The sequence below is a fragment of the Nomascus leucogenys genome, chromosome 20 (assembly GCF_006542625.1).
Source record: "Nomascus leucogenys isolate Asia chromosome 20, Asia_NLE_v1, whole genome shotgun sequence".
In the NCBI taxonomy this organism is placed as follows: Eukaryota; Metazoa; Chordata; class Mammalia; order Primates; family Hylobatidae; genus Nomascus; species Nomascus leucogenys.
In genome coordinates, this window is record NC_044400.1 from 83,235,004 (window position 1) to 83,261,329 (window position 26,326).

General features: G+C 39.7%; 1 protein-coding gene across 2 annotated transcripts in view; it reads left to right on the top strand.

Annotated features, from left to right (window-relative positions):
- The window catches only part of ZNF141 (zinc finger protein 141), a 41,134-nt gene extending 26,004 nt beyond the window's left edge, over positions 1-15,130 (top strand). For both annotated transcript variants that reach the window (XM_030801118.1, XM_030801119.1), the window contains exon 4: positions 11,749-15,130. In XM_030801118.1, the coding sequence (XP_030656978.1) occupies positions 11,749-12,701 (953 nt within the window). In that variant the 3' untranslated portion in view covers positions 12,702-15,130. The remainder of the gene's footprint in view (positions 1-11,748) is intronic.
- Positions 15,131-26,326: the final 11,196 nt, after the last annotated feature.

The following is a 26,326-nucleotide window of genomic DNA, read 5'->3' on the forward strand; positions in this document are numbered from 1 at the left end:
TCATATTTGTATGGTAATTTTCAACTCTGTACCTTTTATGACCATGTGGTGTTTAATTCAAATAAAAATCATTGGGTTTTACTCAAAGCAATTTAAAATATATGTATAATTCAGACATTTCTATTGCCTATAAAAGTTATCTATGTGGTGTTTGCCTTTATAAATATTGCCCTTACCTGGTTTATAAATTATTTTTTTGATGGGCCGGGCGTGGTGGCTCACGCCTGTAATCCCAGCACTTTGGGAGGCCGAGGCGGGCGGATCACCTGAGGTCAGGAGTTCAAGACCAGCCTGACCAACATGGAGAAGCCCCGTCTCTACTAAAAATAGAAAATTAGCCAGGCACGGTGGTGCATGCCTGTAATCCCAGCTACTCAGGAGGCTGAGGCAGGAGAATCACTTGAACCCAGGAGGCGGAAGTTGCAGTGAGCCGAGATCGTGCCACTGCACTCCAGCCTGGGCGACACAGCTAGACTCCATCTCAATAAATAAATACATAAATAAATAAATAAATAAAATTTTTTTTGGTGGTCATCACTGTTTTCTTTTGTAGGTGAGTAGTCAAAGAAACAGTGGAATATTACCACCTATTTATTGTTTGATTATGTTATTTTGTGAGAGAAACACTTTTGTTATTTGAAGGTGATTTTTGAAAAATGGAACCTTTTTAGGTAGATGTAAATATTTAGTTGTGATGAAAAACATAAAATTGCCTGAAGGTTTTCAAGTGTACAGTCTAGTGGAGTTAAGTACATTTACATTATTTTGAAATGGATCTCTACGTTTTATCTTACAAAAGTAAAGTTTAATACTCCGTGAACTATAAACCGCCATTTTTTTCTTTTTCTTCAGCTCCTGAAGAACACCATTTTACTTACTGTTTCTGCAATTTTGACTGATTTTTATATTGTCATTGGTGTAGTGTTTTCTTTTTCTTTCTTTTTTTTACTATCTTCACATAATGTTCTTAGGCTTTGTTTTTGGTTGGTTGGTTGTTTTGAGATGGAGTCTTGCTCTGTTGCCAGGCTAGAGTGTGGTGGCACGATCTCGGCTTATTGCAACCTCTGCCTCCCACATTCAAACGATTCTCCTGCCTCAGCCTCCCAAGTAGCTGGGACTACAGGTGCACACCACCACGACCGGCTAATTTTTGTATTTTTAGTAGAGACAGGGTTTCACCATGTTGGCCAGGATGGTCTCGATCTCTTGACCTCAGGTGATCTGCCCGCCTCGGCCTCCCAAAGTGCTAGGATTACAGGTGTGAGCCAGGACAACTGGCCTCAGGCTTTTGGTTTTGTAAGACTGTTCTGTGCTGCGGGGTGAAGGGAGAAGGAAAGAGACACACACAATATCTTTAAGGGTAAACAACCTTTATCCCATGTAAATGGCAGTGTAGGTATATAAGCAAATGATATAATAAGCAGATTGCAGTGGAAAGGGGAGAAGGGAAAAGGATACATATATTTACATTTACCAGACTATGGAGGATTCACCACCAGACTGGGAAGCAAAACAGCCTGGGCTCTAGAGTCCACCATTCATCCATGCACAGATGAGGAGAGGTCTTGTGAAGCTTTGGTGCAGTCTGGGACCCTAGCTCTTTTTGTAATGAGTTGTTTGGCATGAGGCCCAGTCACGAGGGGCTTTTGCGCCTGAGCTCAAGGAACACAAAAAGATCAACTAGTTTTTGCAATTGTCTATTGTTTTTCAATAATTAACATACAGGAATAGGTTGAAATAGAGATTTCTCCAAAACGGCACTGGATGAACGCGTCAAGGGGCTCACACAGCCTGTGCTGGGATTTGGTGACCATTGTTTGTGTCCATGTTCAATTGAGTTCAAATTTAATATTTAACTTTTCCTCCACATTCGGCCTCAGTTTGATACTCAGTTGGATACTCAGTTGTAGGAAAATACCCTTACAGATACATGGGGAAGTCATAGTTGATATAGATTACAGATACAGGTAAGCACAGGAGAACTAAAAGCACAGTTAATAAAAACCACACCCACCATGGCTTTGCAAGGAGAGTGATTGTGAGTATTGTCAGGGATGTACACATAACATTCAGTATGCAGTAAGGCTCAAACCCCTCCTTGGGCTGCAGTAAGCATATCTAATACCATTCAGTTTTGCAACACAACAGTACACAGCTGAGCAAATTCCTCTGATGACAAAGCTTTGTCTACATGTAAGCTTAATATTTTAATTTGCTGCTGAAGCAAGATTGTACCAGCAGCAGGGGAGAATACTGTAGTAGGCTATCACCACCAGGTAGTCCAACGCATTTGTATGGTGGATGGAATTAATGGCCACCCCCAAGTGTATCTCTCTGTCCATTGTAGGGGCAGGTATCACCACTGGTAGGATCCACATATCCAGAGGGCCCCCCAGGGGACTGCAATATAGTTACTGTAATCATAGTGTACTAATGTGTTATTAAAGTAGGAAAGAGATTGTGTTTCATTAGGGACAATGTTGTTGATTTGGAGTATGTGTTGACAGTTGTCTGGTGGGAGAAACCCAGAGTAACATTAGAGGAGCAATTGAAGGCCTCCAGACAAAGTGGCGGGGGGGCTATGTGGAATCCGGCCACCAGCACAGCAGATTCCCAATATATACCGTTCCAGGCATATTGGGCAGGATACCAAGGCTTTTGATGCACGGTGAGGGTGGAGTTCATCTTTCACCTGACTTGGGCATAAATAGATTGCTTGGTTTCGTCATAGGAAGTCCAGGTTGGATTGCAAGTGTTGTTGTTGTGGTCCCATTGGTAGTGACATAGCCATTCAGAAATGTTGTCAGGGACGATTCTTCAAGGTAGCTCATTCCTGGTGGCCTCTGGCAACTCGACGCATAGCCGACATCGATTGTGGTTGGCTTCTTCTATAGTGGTGGCTACCCAGTTGATGAATTTATCCTTGGCCTCAGACACAAAGACACAGGTGCTGACCACTAGTAGATAGGTTATTCCATTATAATGCCTCTCATTGCAAGGCTTGAACATGTTGTAATCCATTCATTCACATTCAAGTTTGCAGTTGTGGTGGAAATTTTGGCCGGTTGATCTGCCAGCTGGTTAAATAGTCTGTCAAGAGAAAACAGAGATGCATGAGCATCAACATGGAGAACAGTGATAATGGTGGTGTGTGCCAGGATTCAGGTATCTTCCCAGTATTTTTTTCCTCAAACCTCTTTATTCCCAATTAACCATTTGTTTCGTTGCCATTGGGACAACCAGGTAGTAAGACCATCTGCTACTGACCAAGAGTTGGTATACAACTGACAAATCCCTCTGGCCTCCTCCCAAATAGCTCAGAGGACCGTTACTGGTTTAACCAGCTAGCTGCTTCCACCTTTTCCTTCATCAGAAATGCTTATGTTTTCTAACAGGATTGTAAGCCACGGCCTTCTAGCGTCAAGTGCCACCGATGTATTTGGTGGTCCATTAGTAAACCAGGCATATTTCTGGTCCTCTGGGCTTAGTTTTTTAAAGGATTTGTCCCATTGGATGGGGGAGGTTTTCTTCCCTATCTGAAGGGCTTGCTCAGCGGTTTTCTGAGCTGGCAAGTTTTGTACATCCTTATGCAAAAGCAGTATCCCTTTTGGTCCTGGCTTAGCCCTATCTTGTGTATACCATTTCCATTTTATAATGCTACTTTCTTGAGTGTGCCCTATCTGGTGAGTATTGGGGAAACTCATGACCCAAGTCATAATAGGAATTTCAGACCTCATAAAGACCTCATGGTTGAAGCAGAGGTCCTCTTGTTTGCAGCAAAACCCAATAAAAAGCTAACAATTGCTTCTTGTAAGGGGTATAAGCTTTGCCAGCCTATGGCAGTTTCCGGGTCCAAAACCCCAAAGGTACCCTCTTCCCACCTTGTTTCTGCCTAAGACTCCAATTAGCATGTTGATCTAGGACAGCTACTTGCAGTTCTACTGGCCTGTTTTGTATGGGCCATAGATCCGGGGTCAGTTGCACCGCTTGTTTAGCTTGTTGAAAAGCCACGCTCTCTTTCTGTCCCCAGTGAAAGTCATAGTGTTTGCTAGTGACTGCATGCAGAGGTTGTAAAATGCTACCCCATGTGGGGCATATGATGTCTCCACAATCCAAACAAGCCAATAAATTTCTGGGCCTCCTTTTTAGTGGTAGGGATTGCAAATTCTAGTATTTTAGCCATAGCCTTTTGTAAAATGGACTATTACCGTGTATTTCAGAGGATGCCAAGGAATTTTACAGTTTTTGCAGGTTCTTGAATTTTCCTAGGGTTAATTTCCCATCCTTGAGATAGGAGCTGGGTTTTTACCTGCTCCAAGCCCCGGCTGACTAGTTCTTCAGTTTTACCCCGACCGGCCATTTGGACAGCTGCTTTTTTCAGCAATAGGCTGATAGCTTTGAGCCTGGTCAGTCAAGACACAGGCCTGGCCAGGGCCAGTCAGGATGTCAGATTAGCATTTTTTTTTTCAGCTTACATTTCTCATGTAGCAACCAGTCCCTATCTTGGCACATTAACTTACAAGCAGTAAGCAAGCACCATCCATGCCGGGAAATTCCCTCAGCATTCCCTTTACCAGCTGGGATTCCCTGCAGCACCTCACACACAGCCAACGGTTCAAAATGCACTAATTTAGATTCCCAATTTTCAAAAAGGCCAGCTCCCTTGGACCACTCGGTGGCCAAGGGAGAGAACTGGGGGAGTTCCCATCCCAGGATATGGGAAGCCCCCAACCTCCCAGCCCAGTCCTTGTGGCTGAAAAATGGCACGTTTTCACTTTTGGATCCTGTGCCTGACACCCAAAATGTTCTGTGCAGGAAATGCGTTAGGGGAGAAGAAGACACACATACATTACCTTTAAGGATAAACAACCTTTATCTCATGTAAATAGCAATGCAGATATAATAAGCAAATGATGTAATAACCAAATTGCAATGGGAAGGGGAGAAGGGGAAAAAGGGTATATGTATTTACATTCACCAGACTGTGGCGGATTCACCACCAGATTGGGAAGCAACAGCCTGGGCTCCGGAGTCGGCCACCATCCGTGCACAGATGAGGAGGGGTCTCATGTAGCTTCGTCATGCTGTGGGACCCAGCTGTTTTTGTAATGAGTTGTTTGGCATGAGGTCCCACCACTAGGGCATTTCGTGAACTGGGCTCAAGGAACACAAAGTGGTCAACTTGTTTTTGTGATTGTCTATTCTTTTTCAATAACTAATGTATAGGAATAGATTGAGATAGAGATTTCTTCAAAGCAGTGCTGGCTGAAGACGTCAAGGGGCTCGCTCACACAACCCGTTCTGGGACTTGGTGACCATTGTTTGTGTCCATGTTCAATTGAGTTCAAATGTAATATTTAACTTTTTCTCCACAAAGATGTCTCAGAATATGTTTGTTTTAAAATAAAAAATTGTATGTATATGTCACATTTTAAAAATCTGATATTTATCTCTAAAGGGACATTTGTGGTTTTTTTTATTATTTACAAAAGGAATTGTCTTTTGTAAATAATAATGAACATGCATGTGTAAACATGTATTTAAAGCCCTGCCTTGAATATTTTTGAGATATTTTTTATACAGTGATGTGATACCATGTGTATGTCCATATTTTTTTTCCTGAGCCTTTGATGTTATATTCAAAAACTGACTGCCGAGACTAGTTGCATCATAAATGTTTATATTAGATTTCACATATGTGTAAGATCATGTGGTATTTGTCTCAGTATATCTTTTATTTCACTTAACGTAATAGCCTCCAGGTTCATCTGTGTTGTGGCAAATATCAAAATTGTATTCTGTATTGTAGATGCATAGTATTTTATTGTGTATATATACTACATTTTCTTTATTCATCCAAGTTTTGGGCACTTGGGTTGATTCCATATCTTGGCCATTGTAAACAGTGCTGTAATAAACATGGGAGTATAGATTTCTCTTTGACATACTGATTTTGTTTAGCTACAGTGAAAATAGAACTTACATATGTTCCAGCAATCCCATTTAATTAAAAAATTAAAAATAGAACATGTGATCCAGCAATTTCAATTATTTTTTCTGTGTGTGGTTGTCCACAGTTTATTGTGTAGGCAAGGAGTCAAAGAAACTGTTAAAATACCATTTGTTGATGGTTTAAATATATGTTATCCTGTGATACTTATTTTTTTCTATAATGGCTCTACTAACTTACAATTTTACCAACTGTGTGTGTTTCCTTTTCTATTCATTCTCACTAACATTTTTTTGTCTTTCTAATTACAGTCATTCTAATTGGAGTGAAGTGATATCTTGTGGTTTTGATTTGCATTTCTCTGACAATTAGTGATGTTGAGCATCTTTGCATATACTTTTTGGCTATTTGTATTTCTTTTGAAAAATGTCTCTTAAAGTCTCTTGCCTATGTTCAAATTGTGTTATTTTTAAGTTTGTTATATATTCTGTAAATTTATCTTTTGTCATATGTATATTTTGCAAATATTTTCCTTCATTCTATAGATTATCTCTTCACTCTGCTGTCTTTGCTATGCAAAGCATTTTTACTTTGTTGTAATCCCATTTGTATATTTTTGCTTCTTTTGCCTGTGCTTTTGAGGTCTTCAGATTCTTTGCTCTGTACTGTGTGGTAAAGCATTCCTGTATGCTTACTTCAAATAGCTTTATTTGGGTTTCCCATTTAAATCTTTATTTGTGATTGACTTTTTTATATCATAAGAGGTAGGAGCCTAGTTTTATTTTTTTATTATCTTGTAGATAATTTTCCTAGCACCATTTATTGAAAAGATTGTCTTTTTCCAATAACAAAAATGTTATTGGAAAATCTATATTTTTGTGTGTGTGGGAGATACACTTTTGTGATTTGAAGATAATTTCCAAAACTGTGATACCTCTATCTCTTTTAGATATTATTTTTAATTGTTTTCAAAAATGCATAAACTTTACAATCATATATTTTTAAATACTTAGCTTAGTCATATTAACATTGTTATGCACTCTATCTTTAGAATATGTTTATCTTGCAAAGCTAACACTCAGTACACATTAAACAACTACCTACTTTTTCTATTCTCTGGCCCTTTACAAAAACAATTCTGCTTTTTATTTTAAAGTCAAACTGCTTTAGATATCTGATGTAAGTTGATTCATACAGTTTCTGTCTCTTCATGACTTATTTTGTGTTAATGTCATCAAGGTTGATCTTTACTGTACTTGTTTAATTTTTGCTTTTTACAAACTGAGTAATATTTCATTATTTTAATATTTCAAATTTACCAGTTTGGTGAGAGAAATCTGTGTTGCATTTATTTGCTTTCAGTAACAATGCTGCAATAATTATGAGTGTCTAAAACTCTTCATGTGACCGTGTGTGAGTTTATATTTTCGCCAGATTTTATTTTATTGATCTAGCTGTTCAGCTTTATATCTATCCCAAATTATTTTAATTCTTTAGCTTTGTATGTGTTTTGAAATCAGGAGCTGTGAAGCCTCTGAGATTGCTTCTCTTTTTGAAGATTGTTGGGTACTTCACTGTTTCTTAATTCCATATAATATGGGGGTTGCTGTTTCTATTACTACAATAATTTAATTACAGATCTGACAGGGATTGCATTTAATCTGTAGATTACATTAAGCAGTCTAGATATCTTTATTATTTCAATCTTTAGTTTGTGTTGTTTAATTTCTGTAAGTATGTAATTTTTTTTTTTTTTTTTTTGGGATACGGAGTCCTGCTGTGTCTGTCGCCCAGGCTGGAGTGCAGTGGTGCGATCTCAGCTTACTGCAAGCTCCGCCTCCTGGATTCACGCCATTCTCCTCCCTCAGCCTGTCGAGTAGCTGGGACTACAGTCACCCACCACCATGCCTGGCTAATTTTTTGTGTTTTTAGTAGAGATGGGGTTTATAGTTTTCTTTCTTTTATTCTACATTCATTCCAGTTTGGTCATTAAAAGAAGTCTGTAAAATTTGAATTTTAAAAACTTCTGTTAAGACTTTTTTTGTGCCCTAATATGTAGTTTATCCAGGAGAATATTATATGAGCTATTCAGGAAGGTGTGTATTCTTGTTGTTGAGCAGTGTTCTTTAAAATTCTGTTAGGCATAATTGTTTAATACTGCTTTCAAGTCTCCTGTTTCCTTATGAATATTTTATCTTATTTCATTATTCTTTATAGAAATTGGGGTATTTAAATATCCTAGTATAATTATATATTTTTTTTGTCTTGCTTTAATTCTGTCAGTATTGGCTTTGTATATTTGGAACTCAATGTGGGACACACACAAACAGACACATTAACATATGTATACACACATTCGTCATGAGTTCCCAGTAAAGGAACGTTTTTATTGTTGTTTAATGGCCTTTCTTAGGATCTTTTAGTTAAAGTATATTTTATGAAATAGGACAGTTTTGACTTAAGATATACTTTGTGTTATATAATTTGGTTATTTGCATCAAATGTCTTCTTTCCTTTTTCAGTCTTTTTTAATCATTACATCTCAAGTGACTCCTGTAGAAAAGCAAGCTGGATCATGTTAATTTTTGCAATCAATCCCTTCATTTGGTGCATGTATTTTGAATGGAAACTTCATAAATATTTGAATAATTTGCTGAAATAGACTTACACATTTTATTGATTGTTTTACTGGATTATATCGGTTTTGCCCCTTATTTTCTTTTTCTGTCTTCCTTAGTGTCTTTTTGGTTTTTGTACTGATACACCTTTACTTCTTATTTTTTGGTGTATCTATAGAGATACTTTTTTCTAATATCTTGGGAAGTACATAAAATTTCTTAAAATAATATATTTTATTTTTTGTTTTGTTTTATTTATTTATTTATTTATTTATTTATTTATTTATTTATTTTGAGACGGAGTCTTGCTCAGTCACCCAGGATGGAGTGCAGTGGCGCGATCTCGGCTCACTGCAAGCTCTGCCTCCCGGGTTCATGCCATTCTCCTTCCTCAGCCTCCCAGTAGCTGGGAGTACAGTGCCCGCCACCACACCTGGCTAGATTTTTTTGTATTTTTAGTAGAGACGGGGTTTATCCGTGTTAGCTAGGATGGTCTCAATCTCCTGACCTTGTGATCCACCTGCCTCGGCCTCCCAGAGTGCTGGGATTACAGGTGTGAGCCACTGCGCCCTGCAAAATAATATATTTTAAACTGGTAAAAACTTGAGTTGCATTTGAAAAATTCTTCCTCAGCCAGGCGCGGTGACTCACGTGTGTAATCCCAGCAATTTGGGAGGCTGGGGCAGGCGGATTACAAAAAGAGATCGAGACCATCCTGGTCAACATGTTGAAACCCCATCTTCACCAGAAATGCAAAAATTTGCTGGGCGTGGTGGCGCACCTGTAGTACCAGCTACTTGGGAGGCTGAGGCAGGAGAATTGCTTGAACCCAGGAGGAGAGGTTGCAGTGAGCCAAGATTGCGCTGCTGCACTCCAGCCTTGCAACAGAGTGAGACTCCGTCTAAAAGAAAAAAAAGAAAAAGAAAATTCGGGGTTGGGTGTGGTGGCTCACGCCTGTAATCCCATGTAATCCCAGCAGTTTTGGAGGCCGACGCAGGCAGATAATGAGGTCAGGAATTCGAGACCAGCCTGGCCAGTATGGTGAAACCCCGTCTCTATTAAAAATACAAAAAATAGAAGAGCATGGTGGTGTGTACCTGTAGTTCTAGCTACTCAGGAGGCTGAGGCAGGAGAATTGCTTGAACTGGGCAGGCAGAGGTTGCAGTGAGCCAAGATAGTGCCACTGCACTCCAGTCTGGGTGACAGAGTGAGACTCTGTCTCAAAAAAAAAAAAAGGGAAACTTCCTCATTACATCTGTCCTCAAGTTTCTTATTGATGTCAGTAATCATATTTTTTATGTTGTATATTATTACCAGATAATGATCAATAGTTTATGATCATTTTTATGCTTTTAACTTTAAAATTTTAGAGAATAATTAAAATGTTTTCTGCACTATTATGATAGTGGTACAGAACTTTGTGTACGTGCATATCTTTTTCAGAAAGTTACGTATTTTCGTATGATTATGTTTGGTTTTCTTGCATTATGTTATTTTCACTGGAAGACACTTTCTTCAGCATTTTTTTGGTAAGACAGGTGTTGTGTTAATATACTTTTTCAGCATGTGCTTATCTTGAAAGGTCTTTACTTTTTCTTCATTTTTAGGACAGTTTTGCAGGTTATATTATTCCCACGTAGAATTTTTTTTTCTCCAGCATCTTAATTATATTGCAATTCCTTCTGGTGTGAAATAGTTTTGTTGACAGATTCACTGGTAATCTTATAAGACCGTGCTTACAAATGACACATCACTTTTTTTGTAGTTCCTAAGATACCTTTCTTGTGTTTGATTTTTCAAACTTTGCTTATCTATATATGTGCCTTGCGATAAATCTGTATGTGTATCCTAGTTGAAGTTTGTTGAGCTGCTTCATTTATTACATCCTTTTTTTAACTTTTGAAAATTTCTGAGTCATTATATTTTTTCACCTCCGTGTTTTTTTATGTTTTTAATGTTTTCATTGATGTTCTAATTTTTCTGATTACATTTAGTTGTATGTGTTTTCAGTTAACTGATTCAGCATTATTCAGATTACATTTAAAAAATTTGTACTTTATGGTTTTCTGAAAATTTTAAAATCATTTATTATAATGTGTTCTAATATTTTGTATACATTGTAATATTTGCTTGTTATTTGAACATTAACAAAAAGCTATTTGTCACAATCTTTATTATGTTGCTTTGTCATGATGTAGTATGAAGCCAGTTGTCTTTGATAGAGATTATGGGAACTTGTCATACATGTTGGAAGGATGTCTCATCTGGAATTTTGTGTTTATTTTTTAGTTAAAAGGGTTTCTTCATGTTTCCTCTTAAGAGTCTCTAATCGGCTGGGCATAGTGGCTCACTCCTGTAATCCCAGCACTTTAGGAGGCCGAGGCAGGTGGATCACGAGGTCAGAAGATGAGACCATCCTGGCTAACACGATGAAAGCCCATCTCTACTAAAAATACAAAAATTAGCCGGGCGTGGTGGTGGGCACCTGTAGTCCCAGCTACTGGGGAGGCTGAGGCAGGAGAATGGCATGAACCCAGGAGGTGGAGCTTGCAGTGAGCCAAGATCCCGCCACTGCACTCTAGCCTGGGCAACAGAGTGAGATTCCATCTCAAAAAATAAATAAATAAATAAGTCTCTAATCACTTGCTGTACTGTATTTAGCACTTCAGTCTGCTTTTGAAATATTTATATTTTGTCTTCAAATACCCAAGTTCTTCTTCCAAAGTATCACCATTTCTTTCAGCACTGTTTTATTGGAGGTAGAAATCAGTTTTTGTAAAGACCCTAAAAGCCAGAAGTAAGGATATGTGTGTCAGTATTTTTCTTCTCTTTTAAGGAAAAAGACAGGAGTTAAGAGTTTTCTTCTAATGGCACAGTGCTATATTGGGGAGGAAGAGCTGTTGGTGGGTAAATTTAACAAATATTCCTTCCTGTTCTATGTGGCTCTTGGCATTTTGCTTACCTGAGGCGTTACATACAATTAACTCATTTATAGATTTCACAGAAAGGCGTCTTTGTTAGTATATGTTTGCTACATGTATATGTCTGTGAAGAAGTTATGGCCTGTGGGATTTTGTTATGCCATCTTACTAATGTATTTTGAATAATTTTATAAGATTTGTAAAGTATATTTATGTGAATCTACTAAGTGGGATAATTTGTAATTTTTATTTCTTTCAGCTGTGTGTTCTCATTTCACCCAAGACCATTGGCCAGTACAGGGCATAGAAGATTCATTCCACAAACTTATACTGAGAAGATATGAGAAATGTGGACATGATAATTTACAATTAAGAAAAGGCTGTAAAAGTTTGAATGAGTGTAAGCTGCAGAAAGGAGGTTATAATGAATTTAATGAATGCTTGTCAACTACCCAGAGCAAAATATTTCAGTGTAAAGCAAGTGTCAAAGTTGTTAGTAAATTTTCAAATTCAAACAAACATAAGACAAGACATACTGGAGAGAAACACTTTAAATGTAAAGAATGTGGCAAATCATTTCGGAAGTTTTCACACCTAACTCAACATAAGGTAATTCATGCTGGAGAGAAACCCTACACTTGTGAAGAATGTGGCAAAGCCTTTAAATGGTCTTTAATATTTAATGAACATAAGAGAATTCATACTGGAGAGAAACCTTTTACTTGTGAAGAATGTGGCAGCATCTTTACCACATCCTCACACTTTGCTAAGCATAAAATAATTCATACTGGAGAGAAACCCTATAAATGTGAAGAATGTGGCAAAGCCTTTAATAGGTTCACAACCCTTACTAAACATAAGAGAATTCATGCTGGTGAGAAACCCATCACATGTGAAGAATGTAGGAAAATCTTTACCTCATCCTCAAACTTTGCAAAACATAAGCGAATTCATACTGGAGAGAAACCCTACAAATGTGAAGAATGTGGCAAAGCCTTTAGACGGTCCACAGATCGGAGTCAACATAAGAAAATTCATAGTACAGATAAACCCTACAAATGTAAAGAATGTGACAAAGCCTTTAAACAATTCTCACTCCTGAGTCAACATAAGAAAATTCATACTGTAGATAAACCCTACAAGTGTAAAGATTGTGACAAAGCCTTTAAACGGTTCTCACACCTGAATAAACATAAGAAAATTCATACTTGAGAGAAATCCTACAAATTTAAAGAATGTGGCAAACCTTTGGATGATCTACAAACCTGAATGAACATGAGAAAATTTATACTGTAGAGAAACCCTGGAAATGTGAAGAACATGACAAAGTTCTTTACCTCATTCTCAAACCTTGATAAACAAGAGAATTCATACCGGAGAGAAACTGTACAAATGTGAAGAATGTGGCAAAGCCTGTGGATGGTCCACAAACCTGAATGAGCAGAAGAAAATTATTACTGGAGATAAACCCTGCAAATGTAAAGAATGTAGCAAAACCTTTAAACAGCCCTCACCGATGAATAAACATAAGAAAAATCATGCTGGAGGGAAGCCCTACACATGTGGCAGAGTGTGGCAAAGCATTTCATTGGTCCTCAGTGCTTAATAAATATAATTCATGCTGAAGAGAAACTTCACATGTGAACAGTGTGGCAAAGCCTTTAAATGATCCTCAATGCTTAATGAACATAAGCGAATTCATGCTGGAGCAAAATGCTTCACATGTGAAGAATGTGGCACAGTCTTTACCACATCCTCAAACTTTGTTAAACATAAGAGAATTTATACCAGAGAGAAACCCTACACGTAAAGAATGTGGCAAAGCCTTTAATAGGTTCTCAACCCTTACTGTACACAAGATAATTCATTCTGGGGAAAAAAATGCTACAAATGTGAAAAACGTGGCAGAGCCTTCAGACCATCCACAAACCTTTATGAAAATTCATATTTGAGCATAGAAGATTCATTCCACAAACTTACATTGAGAAGATATGAAAGATGAATATAAGAAAATTCATCCTAGATATAAAACCATAGAAATAAATGTAAAGGATGTGACAAAACCTTTAAGCCATACTCCAGGCTTCTTAAACATATGAGAACTCATACTGGAGGAAAGTCTTACAAATGTGAAGAATGTGGCAGTCTTTAAATCTTCCTCAGTCTTTTCTAATCATAAGATAATTCACACTGAAGAGAAACTGCAAATGTGAAAAGTGACAAAGCTTGCAACCACACTCAATCTATTCTAAATATAAGAGAAATGATATTGGTGAGAAGCCACAAAAATATGAAAAATGTGGCAAAGCCTTCAAATGCTTGTCACATCTTACTGTATATATATAATTCCTACTGAAGAAATCCCCTGGAAATGCAAAAAATGTGGCAGAATTTTTACCAATCCTCATCTTTTTGCACATGATAGCCTTTATACTCGAGAAAAGTTGTAGAAATATAAAAAATATACAAAAGTCATATCTACTCACATTTTACTAACTAGCAATATTCATACTTAATAAAAACATTATAAATGTAATTTCTATTGAAAGACTTTTCAGAAAATATAGGCCTTTAAAGTGAAGAAGAGTATTCTTAAGACAGACAATACAAATATAAAGAGGGTTGTAGTACCTGTACTTCTCTCATGGATTTTGTTGTACGCATTTTGTAATAGGGGAAAACCCTGAAGGAGACTTTCTTTAACATCAGAAGATTTATATTGGTGAGAAATCCTACAAATGTAATAAATGTGGAAAAACATTTGTTCAAAAACTGCAGCTTAAAAAACAGTTTACACTAGAAAATATTTTGTGGACACAGTAAATGTGAAGAAATATTTAGTCTAAAATTAAGAGTATGTAAACATCAGAGGATTTACAGTAGAATGAACTAAGGAACTAACACTTCAGACACTGCAGTAAATCAGAGTATTAAGTATAAAAAAAATCCAAAGTTGAACCTGTTAGAGAATTTCTTTGTATATAAGTTGAAAAGAAGATTTTTGAAGAGATACTACATTTAAAGTATATTTTTTCACTTGAAAAAGGTATAGATTTTTTGAAAAGCATATAATAGTTAATTCAACTCAAATTATTTCATACTATTTCAACATTCCTGTTTATATGAAAGCATGTGATAAATTGTTGCTGCATCAGAGATAAGAGAGATTCTTTTTCATTAGGTGGGCATTATTCATGAATTTTTACAATAAAGAGTGAGGACAGAAATGAAAGATCCATGATGAAAATCTAGCAGAGAGGCTTTTTTGTAGTTGACAATATTGAGTGATGCATGAGGTAGGTGTTCAGAGTAATATTCTTCTGCATTATAGTGAGAGAAAATCTGTTTCAGTAGTAAATTGTTTTACCAATTATACAGTTATGTAATAAAATACAGTAAATTTTAAAATTATTTTAAGATTATGTGGGAACATAATTTTTTAACTAAACAAAATTGTTAACGTGTTGAAATAATTGTTGCTTGAATGAAGTGTCATTATGCCACCAACTTAAACCTATCCCACCTTACTTAAGAGTGTAGGTAAAAGATGGTAACAATGGTAACATAGTTGAATGACATTTTTAGTATTCTCTTTTTCCAGTGGCTTTAAATAGCAAATACATTGAAGAATATCATTCCCATATGTTGCATTTCCACTCTTGTTACTTTCTAAAATTTTTGTGGGTACATAGTATGCATATTTATCTATGGCATATATGGGTTATTTTCTTATACAGGCATACAACATGTAATATACCAGAGTAAATGAGTTATTCATCACCTCAAGCATTCATCCTTTGTATTACACGCAATCCAATTATACACTTTAATTATTTCTAAATGTACAATTATGATTGTATTATATCAGTATAATTATAATCCATACATTTATGCATCCTGAATACTTTTAAAAAATGTTTTACATTTATCTTTGAACATGTGGCATCTTTTCCTGCAAACTTATATGAACTTTAGTTCCATTTACATGAAGTTAAGTATATAAATGTGTTGCTCTAAAGATAAACCTTAGGTGTAAGAAAATTATGGAGCAAGCAATTGTGTTTATGTGAGTTTGTACCTATTTTCCAAAGAAAATAGCAATATTAGAACAAAGAAGGTTATGTTAATACCATGGATAATTTACTGGAAATCTAGAAGCCTGAAACATTCTATATTTTCTTCTTTTTACTTAATTAATTACTCTAAAATCTAATGGATTGTTGTTGAGAATCTCCCCATACAAATTCCCTGTTTTTATTTGTCTGGTGCTCATGCTAGAGCTATAATTTCTTTGATTATCTTTTTTGTTTTCACTTCATGAAGTGTATTATGTGAGCTGGTCAGAAATTATAAGAATGATTTTTATAAAATGTAGTGAACATAAAATTTTTAGATGTAATTTCATAATATATGTATTAAGTTATATTTTAGTTAGAACATTTCATTTTGTTGTTTTAATTTAAGAACCCTATATAAGCTGTTTTCTTTAGTTATTGTTCCTTTCAGTTTTTATAATTGACATAAATGAGTTTATTTTGCCAATTTGTTCAGCTAAGTACTTGCAAGACTTTGTCAGTCATGGGGATGTTTTGATCTATTATTGTAGTGAACAAACAAAGTTCTGGGTGTGTAATAGATGCTTCATAATTAGCCATAAATATTCCTGGAGCTAGTTTGTAGCTCCAAGTAAGAGATGGAAAATAATCTGTGGTGAACAAATGGTGTTAATTGTGCATGTGGAGAGGACATCTGTTCCCAGGCTGGAGAACCAATTCATTATGAATATAAAGAGGATTTCTTTTCTTATTTTCTAATTGTCTTCAGTTTTGTGATGTCTTTATGATTTATCCCTAGCTATGTATGCCTCAGAGCCTTTCTTCATTTGTGCGTTATGGCTAGTTTGTCACTGTTCTGTTCATTCCACATAATTTCACATGGACTTTAGGTTCTGATGGTAAGTTTCAAGTTTTTTACTGTGGTAAATTGTTTTTAACTGGGGTGTTAGGTTATTTGTAGGTTATCAGTGCAACATTTAGATCACTTAATTGAGATAAGAGTAATTCACTATCAAGAGGATTAAGTCAGTTGGCATTGTTTTTCTGTGTTTGTAAAAGAAAAATTGTATGAGATTCTATCACAAAGTGTGTAAAATGTAACAAAAGTTAGAATAAGTAAAGCATTAATATAAGTGGGTTGTATATTGTACCACCATATGAAGAAACATCAGAATTTTGAAATTTCTTAAGAGGAAATATATCTTAGAAATAAAATTTTTAGGCCAGGTGCAGTGGCTCACACCTGTAATCCCAGCACTTTGGGAGGCCAAGATGGACGGGTCATGAGGTCAAGAGAGCAAGATCATCCTGGCAAACATGGTGAAACCCCATCTCTACTAAAAATACAAAAATTAGCCGGGTGTGGTGGCATGTGCCTGTAGTCCCAGCTACTTGAGAGGCTGAGGCAGGAGAATCGCTTGAACCCAGGATGCAGAGGTTGCAGTGAGCTGATGTTGCACCACTGCAGTGCAGCCTGCCAACAGAGTAAGACTCCGTCTCAACAACAACAAAGAAAAAAAAGGAAGAAAATTTTTAGGAGACAATGGTAAGTGAAGAATTTTACATTTAATTTTCTGTGACATAGCAAAACATTTTTCCATACAAAATCTTCTATTTGTTTATTTATATATTTATTTTAGATGGAGCCCCACTCTGTCACCAGGCTGGAGTGCAGTGGCACAATCTCCGCTCACTGCAACCTCCGCCTCCCAGGTTCAAGTGATTCTCCTGCCTCAGCCTCCTGAGTAACTGGGACTACAATCGCCTGCCACCACGCCTGGTTAATTTTTATATTTTTAGTAGAGATAGGGTTTCACCATGTTGGCCAGGATGGTCTCGATCTTTTGACCTCATGATCTGCCTGCCTCGGCCTCCCAAAGTGCTGGGATTACAGGCATGAGCCACCGTGCCTGGCCAGAATATTGTGTCTTTGAGTGTGAATGTTAAATGGTGGAGAAACAATAGAATGATCTCTGTAGATTCAAAATCTGCACTGATCTTTTTTGTCCAGATTCATATTACAATCTTGAGGAATTTCTCATAATTTTTTGTTTTAGTGGGTGCATTTCATGGGCTACAGTTTTCATTTTTACTCACCTAACTTTATCCAAGTCCTTGGTCACCTTCTCTGGAAAAAATTTGAAGATTATGGCAGCTGTTGAATTCAAACAGTATCTCAGTGATTTTTTTTTTTTTTTGAGATGGAGTCTTGCTCTGTCACCAGGCTGGAGTGCAGTGGCACAATCTCAGCTCATTGCAACCTCCACCTCCCGGGTTCAAGCAATTCTCCTGCCTCAGCCTTCCGAGTAGCTGGGATTACAGGTGCCCACCACCACACCCAGCTAATTTTTGTATTTTTAGTAGAGATGGGGTTTCACTATGTTGGCCAGGCTGGTCTCGAGGTCCTGTCCTCGTGATCCACGCACGTCAGCCTCCCAAAGTGCTGGGTTTACCGGCGTGAGCCACTGTGCCCAGCCTCTCAGTGATTTTTGATGCAAATTCATTTACTGTGTTCACAAAGTGGCCAATTTTGGGACCTTTTAGCATCACTTGCCCTTTTAATGTCATATGTATGATTACCATCAGCACTGGAAATTCCAGGTACTTCAAGCTTAAAAGTAAGAGCTCTAGAGTGTATTGTCTTGTATTATATATTGTTCTGGGGTCTAAGCCATGCTAGTAAATATTAGAGTTCCTATGATTATTTTCTTCTTTATTTTATTTTTGAGATGGAGTCTTGCTCTATCACCAGGCTGGAGTGCAGTGGTGCGATCTCAGCTCACTGCAACCTCCGCCTCTCGGGTTCAGGCGATTCTCCTGCCTCAACCTCCTTATTAGCTGGGGTTACAGGTGTGCACCACCATGCCTGGCTAATTTTTATATTGTTAGTAGAGACGGGGTTTGGCCATGTTGGCCAGGCTGGTCTCAAACTCCTGACCTTGTGATCCTGCCACTGTGCCCAGCCTCTATGGTTATTATGTTACAAAAACAGCACAATATATATATTTTTGATAATATTCAAGTTGTTTGACAAAGATACTCATCATTTGCAACATTATTCTGTAATTTTAAAAATATATTTGTTAATTGACAGATAAAATATCCTGTAGAACATGGTGTTTTGTAGTATATATACATTGTCAAAAGCTTAATTCTAGCTGCATAACAAATTCTTCACCGCACATAATTACTTTTGGGATAAGAGCTCGTAACATTGAATGTGTTAGCATTTTCCAAAAATACGTTATTGTTAACTGTATTCACCATGCTGTACAATAGATTTCTTGAATTTATTCCTCCTAGGCAACTATGTGTTATTTTACAGACATGTCTCCAGATGCCCCTTTCTTGTAAATACCCAAGCATCTCGTAACCAGCATTCTACTGTCTGGCTTATTTCACTTAGCATAGTGTCTTCCACATTTATTCACATTGTATCAAATGAGAAGATTTCCTCCCTTTTAACGTTGAATTGTATTTCCTTGTGTATACCACATTTTTGGAAAAATACATTCATTTCTTGGTTGAAAAACTCATGTAATGAGAAGATATTTCTGTATTAAAGCATGTAATTCAGTATATACATGTTTTATTAATAGTTGATTTCTACCAAATGCTAACCATAATACTGTATATATGTTAATAAATTTTATTTTTGGCCAGATTGCAGTGAGCCAAGATCACGCCATTGCACTCCAGCCTGGGTGACAAGAGCAAAACTCGATCCCCCCCCCCCAAAAAAAAAATTAATTTTCACAGAAAATTAATAGCATAGGTATTATTATCCTCATTTTACAGAGAAAGAAACAGCCATAGAGAAAAATGACTTGCTCACAACACAGGCAACTTTGACTCTAGAAGTAACACTTATTACAGTAAAATCCCTCTTCAGACAGAAAATACATGATTATCTTAAACCCATTCTTAATAAAAATTTAACAAAAATTGTTAAATGTTTCTTGTCATATATGTGTGTGCAAAACGTATAAAATATACAGAAAAGAGAAATACTTCCGGTATTTAAACCATATAAACTCTAGAATTGCCCTTTGATACTGACGTATTTGGGAACAGCTTTCCTTTCAACTGTCCTTCACCACCGCTTTAGCAATTCAGAATATTTATAGCATAATTTTTACCTATACCTGTAGTCAGTAAATGCTGTAATGTAATTAAATATTATTTACTACAAACTCACATAGTACACTATGATTTTATTACTTTTATAAATACAAATTTATTTCTTGAGTTAAATATTTCACTCTATTAGTTTAGTTTCCTTTGTGCCTATTTCTCAGTTTTGCCTAAATGCTACCAATTTTCTTACACTGGCTCCCCAAATAGGTATTTATTTGTTTATAAAACTTTAAATTATCTCTAGGAACCTCAGCCGAGCAGTCAGAACTCACAGCTCTGACCAAACCCCTACAACTAAGAAAACCAAAAAGTTACTATTACAGACTTCAAATCTGCTTTTTTTTTTTTTCTTTTTTTTTTTTTGAGACGTTGTCTTGCTGTCGCCCAGGCTGGAGCACAGTGGTGCAATCTCGGCTCACTGCAACCTCTTCCTCCTGGGTTCACACAATTTGCCTGCCTCAGCCTCCCGAGTAGCTGGGACTAACAGGTGCGCTCCACCATGCCTGGCTAATTTTTGTATTTTTAGTAGAGACGGGGTTTCACCATGTTGCCCAGGCTGGTCTCAAACTCCTGACCTTAAGTGATCCACCCAGTCAGCCTCCCAAAGTGCTGGGATTACAGGCGTGAGCCACCATGCCCTCAAATATGCCTTCTTAGTACTCCACGTTTATGTGCCATCTGGAAAGAAAGGAGACTTTTGACAGCAGAGAATACCCCTATTAAATATGGGTCACAGATTTTTACCCTAGTCCAGCCTATCCACCTACCACAGAAAGTAGCTGTAGTTCATTGCTGGGGTCACCAGAAGGGTCAAGATGAAATTGCTCAGAGAAACAGGAGGGCTGACCAAGCAGCTAGGGCCACCACCATCTCTGGGAACTGTTTTTTTTGTTTGTTTGTTTTTTTTAGTGGAGTCTTGCTCTTGCCCAGGCTGGAGTGCAGTGGCTCGATCTTGGCTCACTGCAAGCTGCACCTCCCAGGTTCACGCCGTTCTCCTGCCTCAGCCTCCTGAGTAGCTGGGACTACAGGCACCTGCTACCATGCCCGGCTAATTTTTTTGTATTTTTAGTAGAGACCGGGTTTCACCATGTTAGCCAGGACGGTCTTGATCTCCTGACCTCGTGATCTGCCCGCCTCAGCCTCCCAGATCGCTGGGATTACAGGCGTGAGCCACCGCGCCCGGCCTTAGTTGCGTGTGATTTCTATGAGTGCTCTAGGTACTTGCCTTGTAGCTGCTCCTTAATGTGGGGTCTTAGAAAACATCTTGTCTCTTGGAAGCATACTCTGCTGTTTGGCGGAATTGCACTGGGAAAAAATAGCACCCCTATTGCTATGTCACTTCCCTGCAGAGCAAAAGTTGATTGAGGAACAGTAATTTGACTGTGTATATTAAAAATCATAGTCAACAAATACAAAAAATACAAAGAATTTGCAGGTATGATGAGTGCATTATAGGTGTTTTCAAATTTCTCCTGTGATAAATTAAAAACGTAATGTTGGGCATTAATTTCCTAAACCCAATGCTCAGCAGTTTTCTCAAATTGTTTCCAGTTTTTCCAAGAGACTTCAGAACCATTCCCTGGAGTGAATTATTTCCAATGGTGAAGAGTAATGGATGGATGGCATGAGATTCTCAAAAACATCTTGCTCCTATTTCAGAAGTGTCACTCCAGCCCCTTGAAGGTCCAGGAAACCTGGCTGAGTAGTGTGGTCTATGGAGGTGCATGGGCTTCAGAGTCAGGCCAACGGTGATCCTGAGTCCCAGCCAGCTGCTTAGTAGCTGTGGGATAGTTATGCGAGACACATCTGTAAGAAAAGTCATGATAAAATTGATTGCAAAAACAGCAATTAGAAAAATTTCGTATTGTATTCATGTCCTTGGAAATGGCTTTTATAGTCGTTCCTATCAAGAGACAGATTCTGTTTCCCAAACTTGAATCTCTTGACTTATTTGCAGTGGCACAGGGTGCCAGTTTGGGGCCCAGGTTTAAAGATCCTAAATGCTTCTGTTATCTTTTTCAGAATTCTTCCATCTCTATAATAACAAGCCCATTTTAGCTTTCTGGAGAATAAAGTAGCATCTGAGAAAAGCCAAAGTGCCTCAGTTTACAGACAGCTCACTCCCAGAAGCAGAGCCACCTAATTCACCAGCAGCTGACCACTCACACCTGAAGGAGCCAAACAGCCCAGAAGAATGGCCCAGCTGAGCCCAGCCTAAATTTCTAACCAGCTCAATCCTGAGCTAGTATGTTTCAGGATTGTTTGTTATGCAGTTATAACTTAGTAATATATACACCCATTAAAGACAGGATCTCAGGACACATTGATTACAAATAACCTGCAAATGCTTGGCACCCTGTGAGTATTGGTTTTCTTTTTTCCTTTATTTAAAGTTAGATTTGTTGTAAGATGATACTGAGTTACACAGAAGTGAGGCAGGAGAATAGGGTATGGAAGCAGGGAACTTAAGGCGAATTCGTGCCGACTTCCTTAAAGAAAAAACACCAAGGTCTGGGGGCAGGGAACCTAAGGCCAGTTAACGTGAACTTCCTACATCTAAACCAAAAGGAAAAACCTCATCTACACCCAAGTAGCAAAGGATCAAAGGCGACTGTCGCTACAACCCTCCCCCTTGCACCAGTTCTCTGATAGAAAAGGAGAGTGCCAGGCCGGGCGCGGTGGCTCACGCTTGTAATCCCAGCACTTTGGGAGGCCGAGGCGGGCGGATCACGAGGTCAGGAGATCGAGACCACGGTGAAACCCCGTCTCTACTAAAAATACAAAAAAATTAGCCGGGCGTGGAGGCGGGCGCCTGTAGTCCCAGCTACTCGGAGAGGCTGAGGCAGGAGGATGGCGTGAACCCGGGAGGCGGAGCTTGCAGTGAGCCGAGATGGCGCCACTGCACTCCAGCCTGGGGGACAGAGCGAGACTCCGTCTCAAAAAAAAAAAAAAAAAAAAGAAAAGGAGAGTGCCTTGGAGTGGCCGTGGGCCAAGCACAGGCCATGCCTTCATCTGCATGGGGTACCAATTTGCCTCAACCTTTGATTAGCCAGGACCAAATCCTTCATTCAGATAAGGGGTAGCTGATAGGGACCTCAAAAGGAGTACTTAAAACCCAGAAAACGTTGTAACTGGGTCCTTGGGCGGCTTGCTGGGGCCCATACCCACCCTGTGGAGTGCTTCCTCACTTTAATAAAATCTTGCTTTTGCTGTTCCCTTCCTGTTTTTCATTCCTTTGTGTGTGCAATTTTTTTGTTCAAAATGTCAAGGTCCTGGACAATTCACACTCACGGCCTGCCTTCTGGGAACAGAAGTGCAGGTACATGTGGATGCATGTGATTGGTCCTTAAACTCACACAGTGCCCCCACACAACAGGAGAAAAACACATAGTTACAGCCTGACAATTAGGTCCAAGGATAAATAGCAAAACAAGAAGTTTGCCTTTAATCTATTCCCTCCACATCTAAACTCTGGAGGGCAAGGCTGTGAAGAGATCTGAAGACATGGTGCTCTCTCCTCCTGTGTACCCATCATTCCTTGTTCACCATCTGATATTTGAAAGGAAGAGGAACCCCTGAGAAAGGAGGCAGAGGCTGGTTAGGAAGATAGGGAGGGAAGGTGTCGGGAGATGAAAAACACCCACGGGACCACACCTGCACCACTCCTGTAGCTAGCAGGAAGAAATGTGGTTAAGAACTTCCTCTTATGCCAGGGTGTTAATCAGAAGGGACTGTCCCCACTCAGGCCCAGGTGTAATAAATCAACCTAAATGTCATTAACTTGACTCAGCTCCTTACAATATTACCAACATTACATAAATATTTTGGTTTTAGCTTCACTCTATCTGCCATCGGTTTTGCTTGGGCACTCATGGGTAATAACCAAGATGGAGTCACTGTGGTCAAGTCCAGGCATGCACAGATACAACACCCTTAGCGGGGAAGTTTACCCCTCCCATTTGGGCAGAACCCACAGATGACTTCCTTGTTCTTGCCACATAAAAGACCCAGAACTCAGCCCCATTTCTGGCAACCCGCTTTCATGTCCCCTTTCTGCTGAGAGCTTTCCTTTTGCTTAATAAATCCTTTTCTGCTTTATTCACTCTGATGTCCGTGTGCCTTATTCTTCCTGGCGATGGAACGAGAGTCCACACCTGGCTAAACTGAGGATACCATCACACTGGCACCAAACAGCAACTGGGAGACCGTAGTTTTCACGTGGACACTCTCAGCTTGCAGCCCCTGCTCTTTCTAGAGGCACTGTCCCACCCACAGTTTAGCCTGAGGAGAAAAGTTGGAAGAGAGGCTGTTCCCTCACTTACAGCAGAAAAGAAGTGTTCAGGCCCTCACTTCCCTGAGGGAAGAGAGCCCTCATGGCTGCACTCAGTGTGGCTGCCACCTGCCATAGGTAGCTACTGGGTACCTGGTATATGGCTGGTTTGAGGTAAAATGTGTTGGAAACATAAAATACACAGTGAGTTTAGAAGAATGAGATCAGAAATATACCTTATTTCTAATTATATATTGATCACATATTAAAACAATAATATTTGGGGTTTAAATTTTTATTTATTTATTTATTTATTTTGAGATGGAGTCTTGCTCTGTCACCAGGCTGGAGTGCAGTGGCACGATCTCGGATCACTGCAACCTCCGCCTCCCGGGTTCAAGCAATTTTCCTGCCTCAGCCTTCCCAGTAGACGGGACTACAGGCATATGCCACCATGCCTAGGTAATTTTTTGTATTTTAGTAGAGACGGAGTTTCACCAGGTTGGCCATGATAGTCTGGATCACCTGACCATGTGATCCACCCACATCAGCCTCCCAAAGTGCTGGGATTACAACCGTGAGCCACTGGGCCCGGCCAATATTTTGGATACAATAGGTTAAAATTATCACAATTTCACTTGCTTCTTTTTCTTAGTTTTGATGTGGCTAATACAAAATTGAAAATTCACAAATAGCTAACATTTTATTTTTTAGAGGTTCGCTTTCCTCTTCAAATCTCGGGTATCCTACTCAAAAGACCACAGGCCAGAAAAGTTATGACATCTAAAATATTAAAATAATTGTCATTATATTGTTTCCAATTGTGAACAAGTGCGTGTCTGTGTGTGTGCGCGTGCGTGCACAAGGTTAAAAATGAACCGTGTGCAGAGCCAGGCCTAGCACAGAGAGAAAGCCCTGGCTCTAAGTGCCTAGAGGCATGAGTCTGTCACTCTTGCCTCAATTAGTATACTGTGTTTTCGCAATTTCTGTCACTCAAAGCCTGAGGGCGTGAAGCTTGGAGCCCTATCGAATCAGGCCGCTGGACTGAGAACTGCCCAATCAGGGACGCAGCCGGAGAGGAGGGTGGGGCATCCGGGATCTGGCGCGGCTTTTGCCTGTAGCTCCATCCTGAGCTCGGTTAAGGCCTCACCGCTCTGCTTCCACCCCTCAGGGAGGCCTCGGTGATTGGGCCTCAGCCTCCGTCGCTCTGTGACCTGCGGGTATTGGATGATTCGTAGCTGAGACTCCGCTACACCCCTGAAGTGGGGAAATGGTGAGTGTGGGGGGCAGGGCGTCCCGAGGCGACGGGGGAGGCCTCATCAGAACCGACGGGAAATGGCGGCGGCGGGACCGAGTCTGTGAACAGAGTCTCCGCTGCCGCCGCTCAGCGCTCGGGCCTCAGTCCCCTCCGGTGAGGGACCCTGGTTCCTGTCAGTTCCCGCAGGGCGGCTCTGGCCCAGCCTGCAGCCCTCCTTGTGCAGCTCTGCGCCGGCAGCCCCGCACCTTCCCCGGGCTGTGGGGTGAGGAGGAGCTCATCTGGAAGACGCCGGCGCGGCGTGGGAGGTGGTCGCGTGGGAGGAGCTGTGGTCTGGGGGTCCCTCCCTACTTTACCGTGTTTGGAATGATACCAAGGCCCCATCAAAACATAGAGTTCATGTGAGCAAACGGGGACTCATTAATGGGACAGCGCCGGCCATGACTCGTGGTTTGGGGGCTGCCAGAGGGCCTTGAAGGAAAGGCTTTTGTGAGGTGTGTGAAGAAGCGAAGCAAATCACCCGCCCGCTCCAACTTTCCCACCAGTCCCCTTGCCCTGTGCGCCTCCTCTGCGTGGTTGTTCCTGAGTAGCATCTTTTAGAATACGCTAGTGTGGGTGCGCACAGCGCTTCGCTGAGTTCTGTGAGTAGTTCTGCCATATTATTGAACTTGAGGAGGGTGTGGGCGCCCCTGGTTTGTAGGCAGTGTTCAGAAATGAAGACGGGTGTCCAGAGGCAGGGACTGGCGTCTGCAGGGGGCGACTGCGAGAAGAGCGCTGAGCTTGTGGGGTCTGCGCTGACTCTGGGTGGTTTTTAGTGAGTTGGGGTTGGAGCATTCACCGGTGTTGAGCAAACTCCGCACGTTTTCTGTCAGAAGAAAGACTTGGCTGAGCCTGGGCTGGAGGGAGTTGCCTGGTGTCTGCGGGAGGCGCGACTGGGTTTTGCACATGCGCGGTCCTGCTGGGCACTGTCCTGCTCCTCCAGGTCTCCTCCCGGGCAGAGAGGGGACTGGAAATAGAGGAAAGGAGTTCTGAGAAACATCCTTCCCCACACCATGCTGCCAGTCCCCACCCAATGCTAACCCACTCCTGAGCCCGCCCACTGGGCATTGACATGGCCACA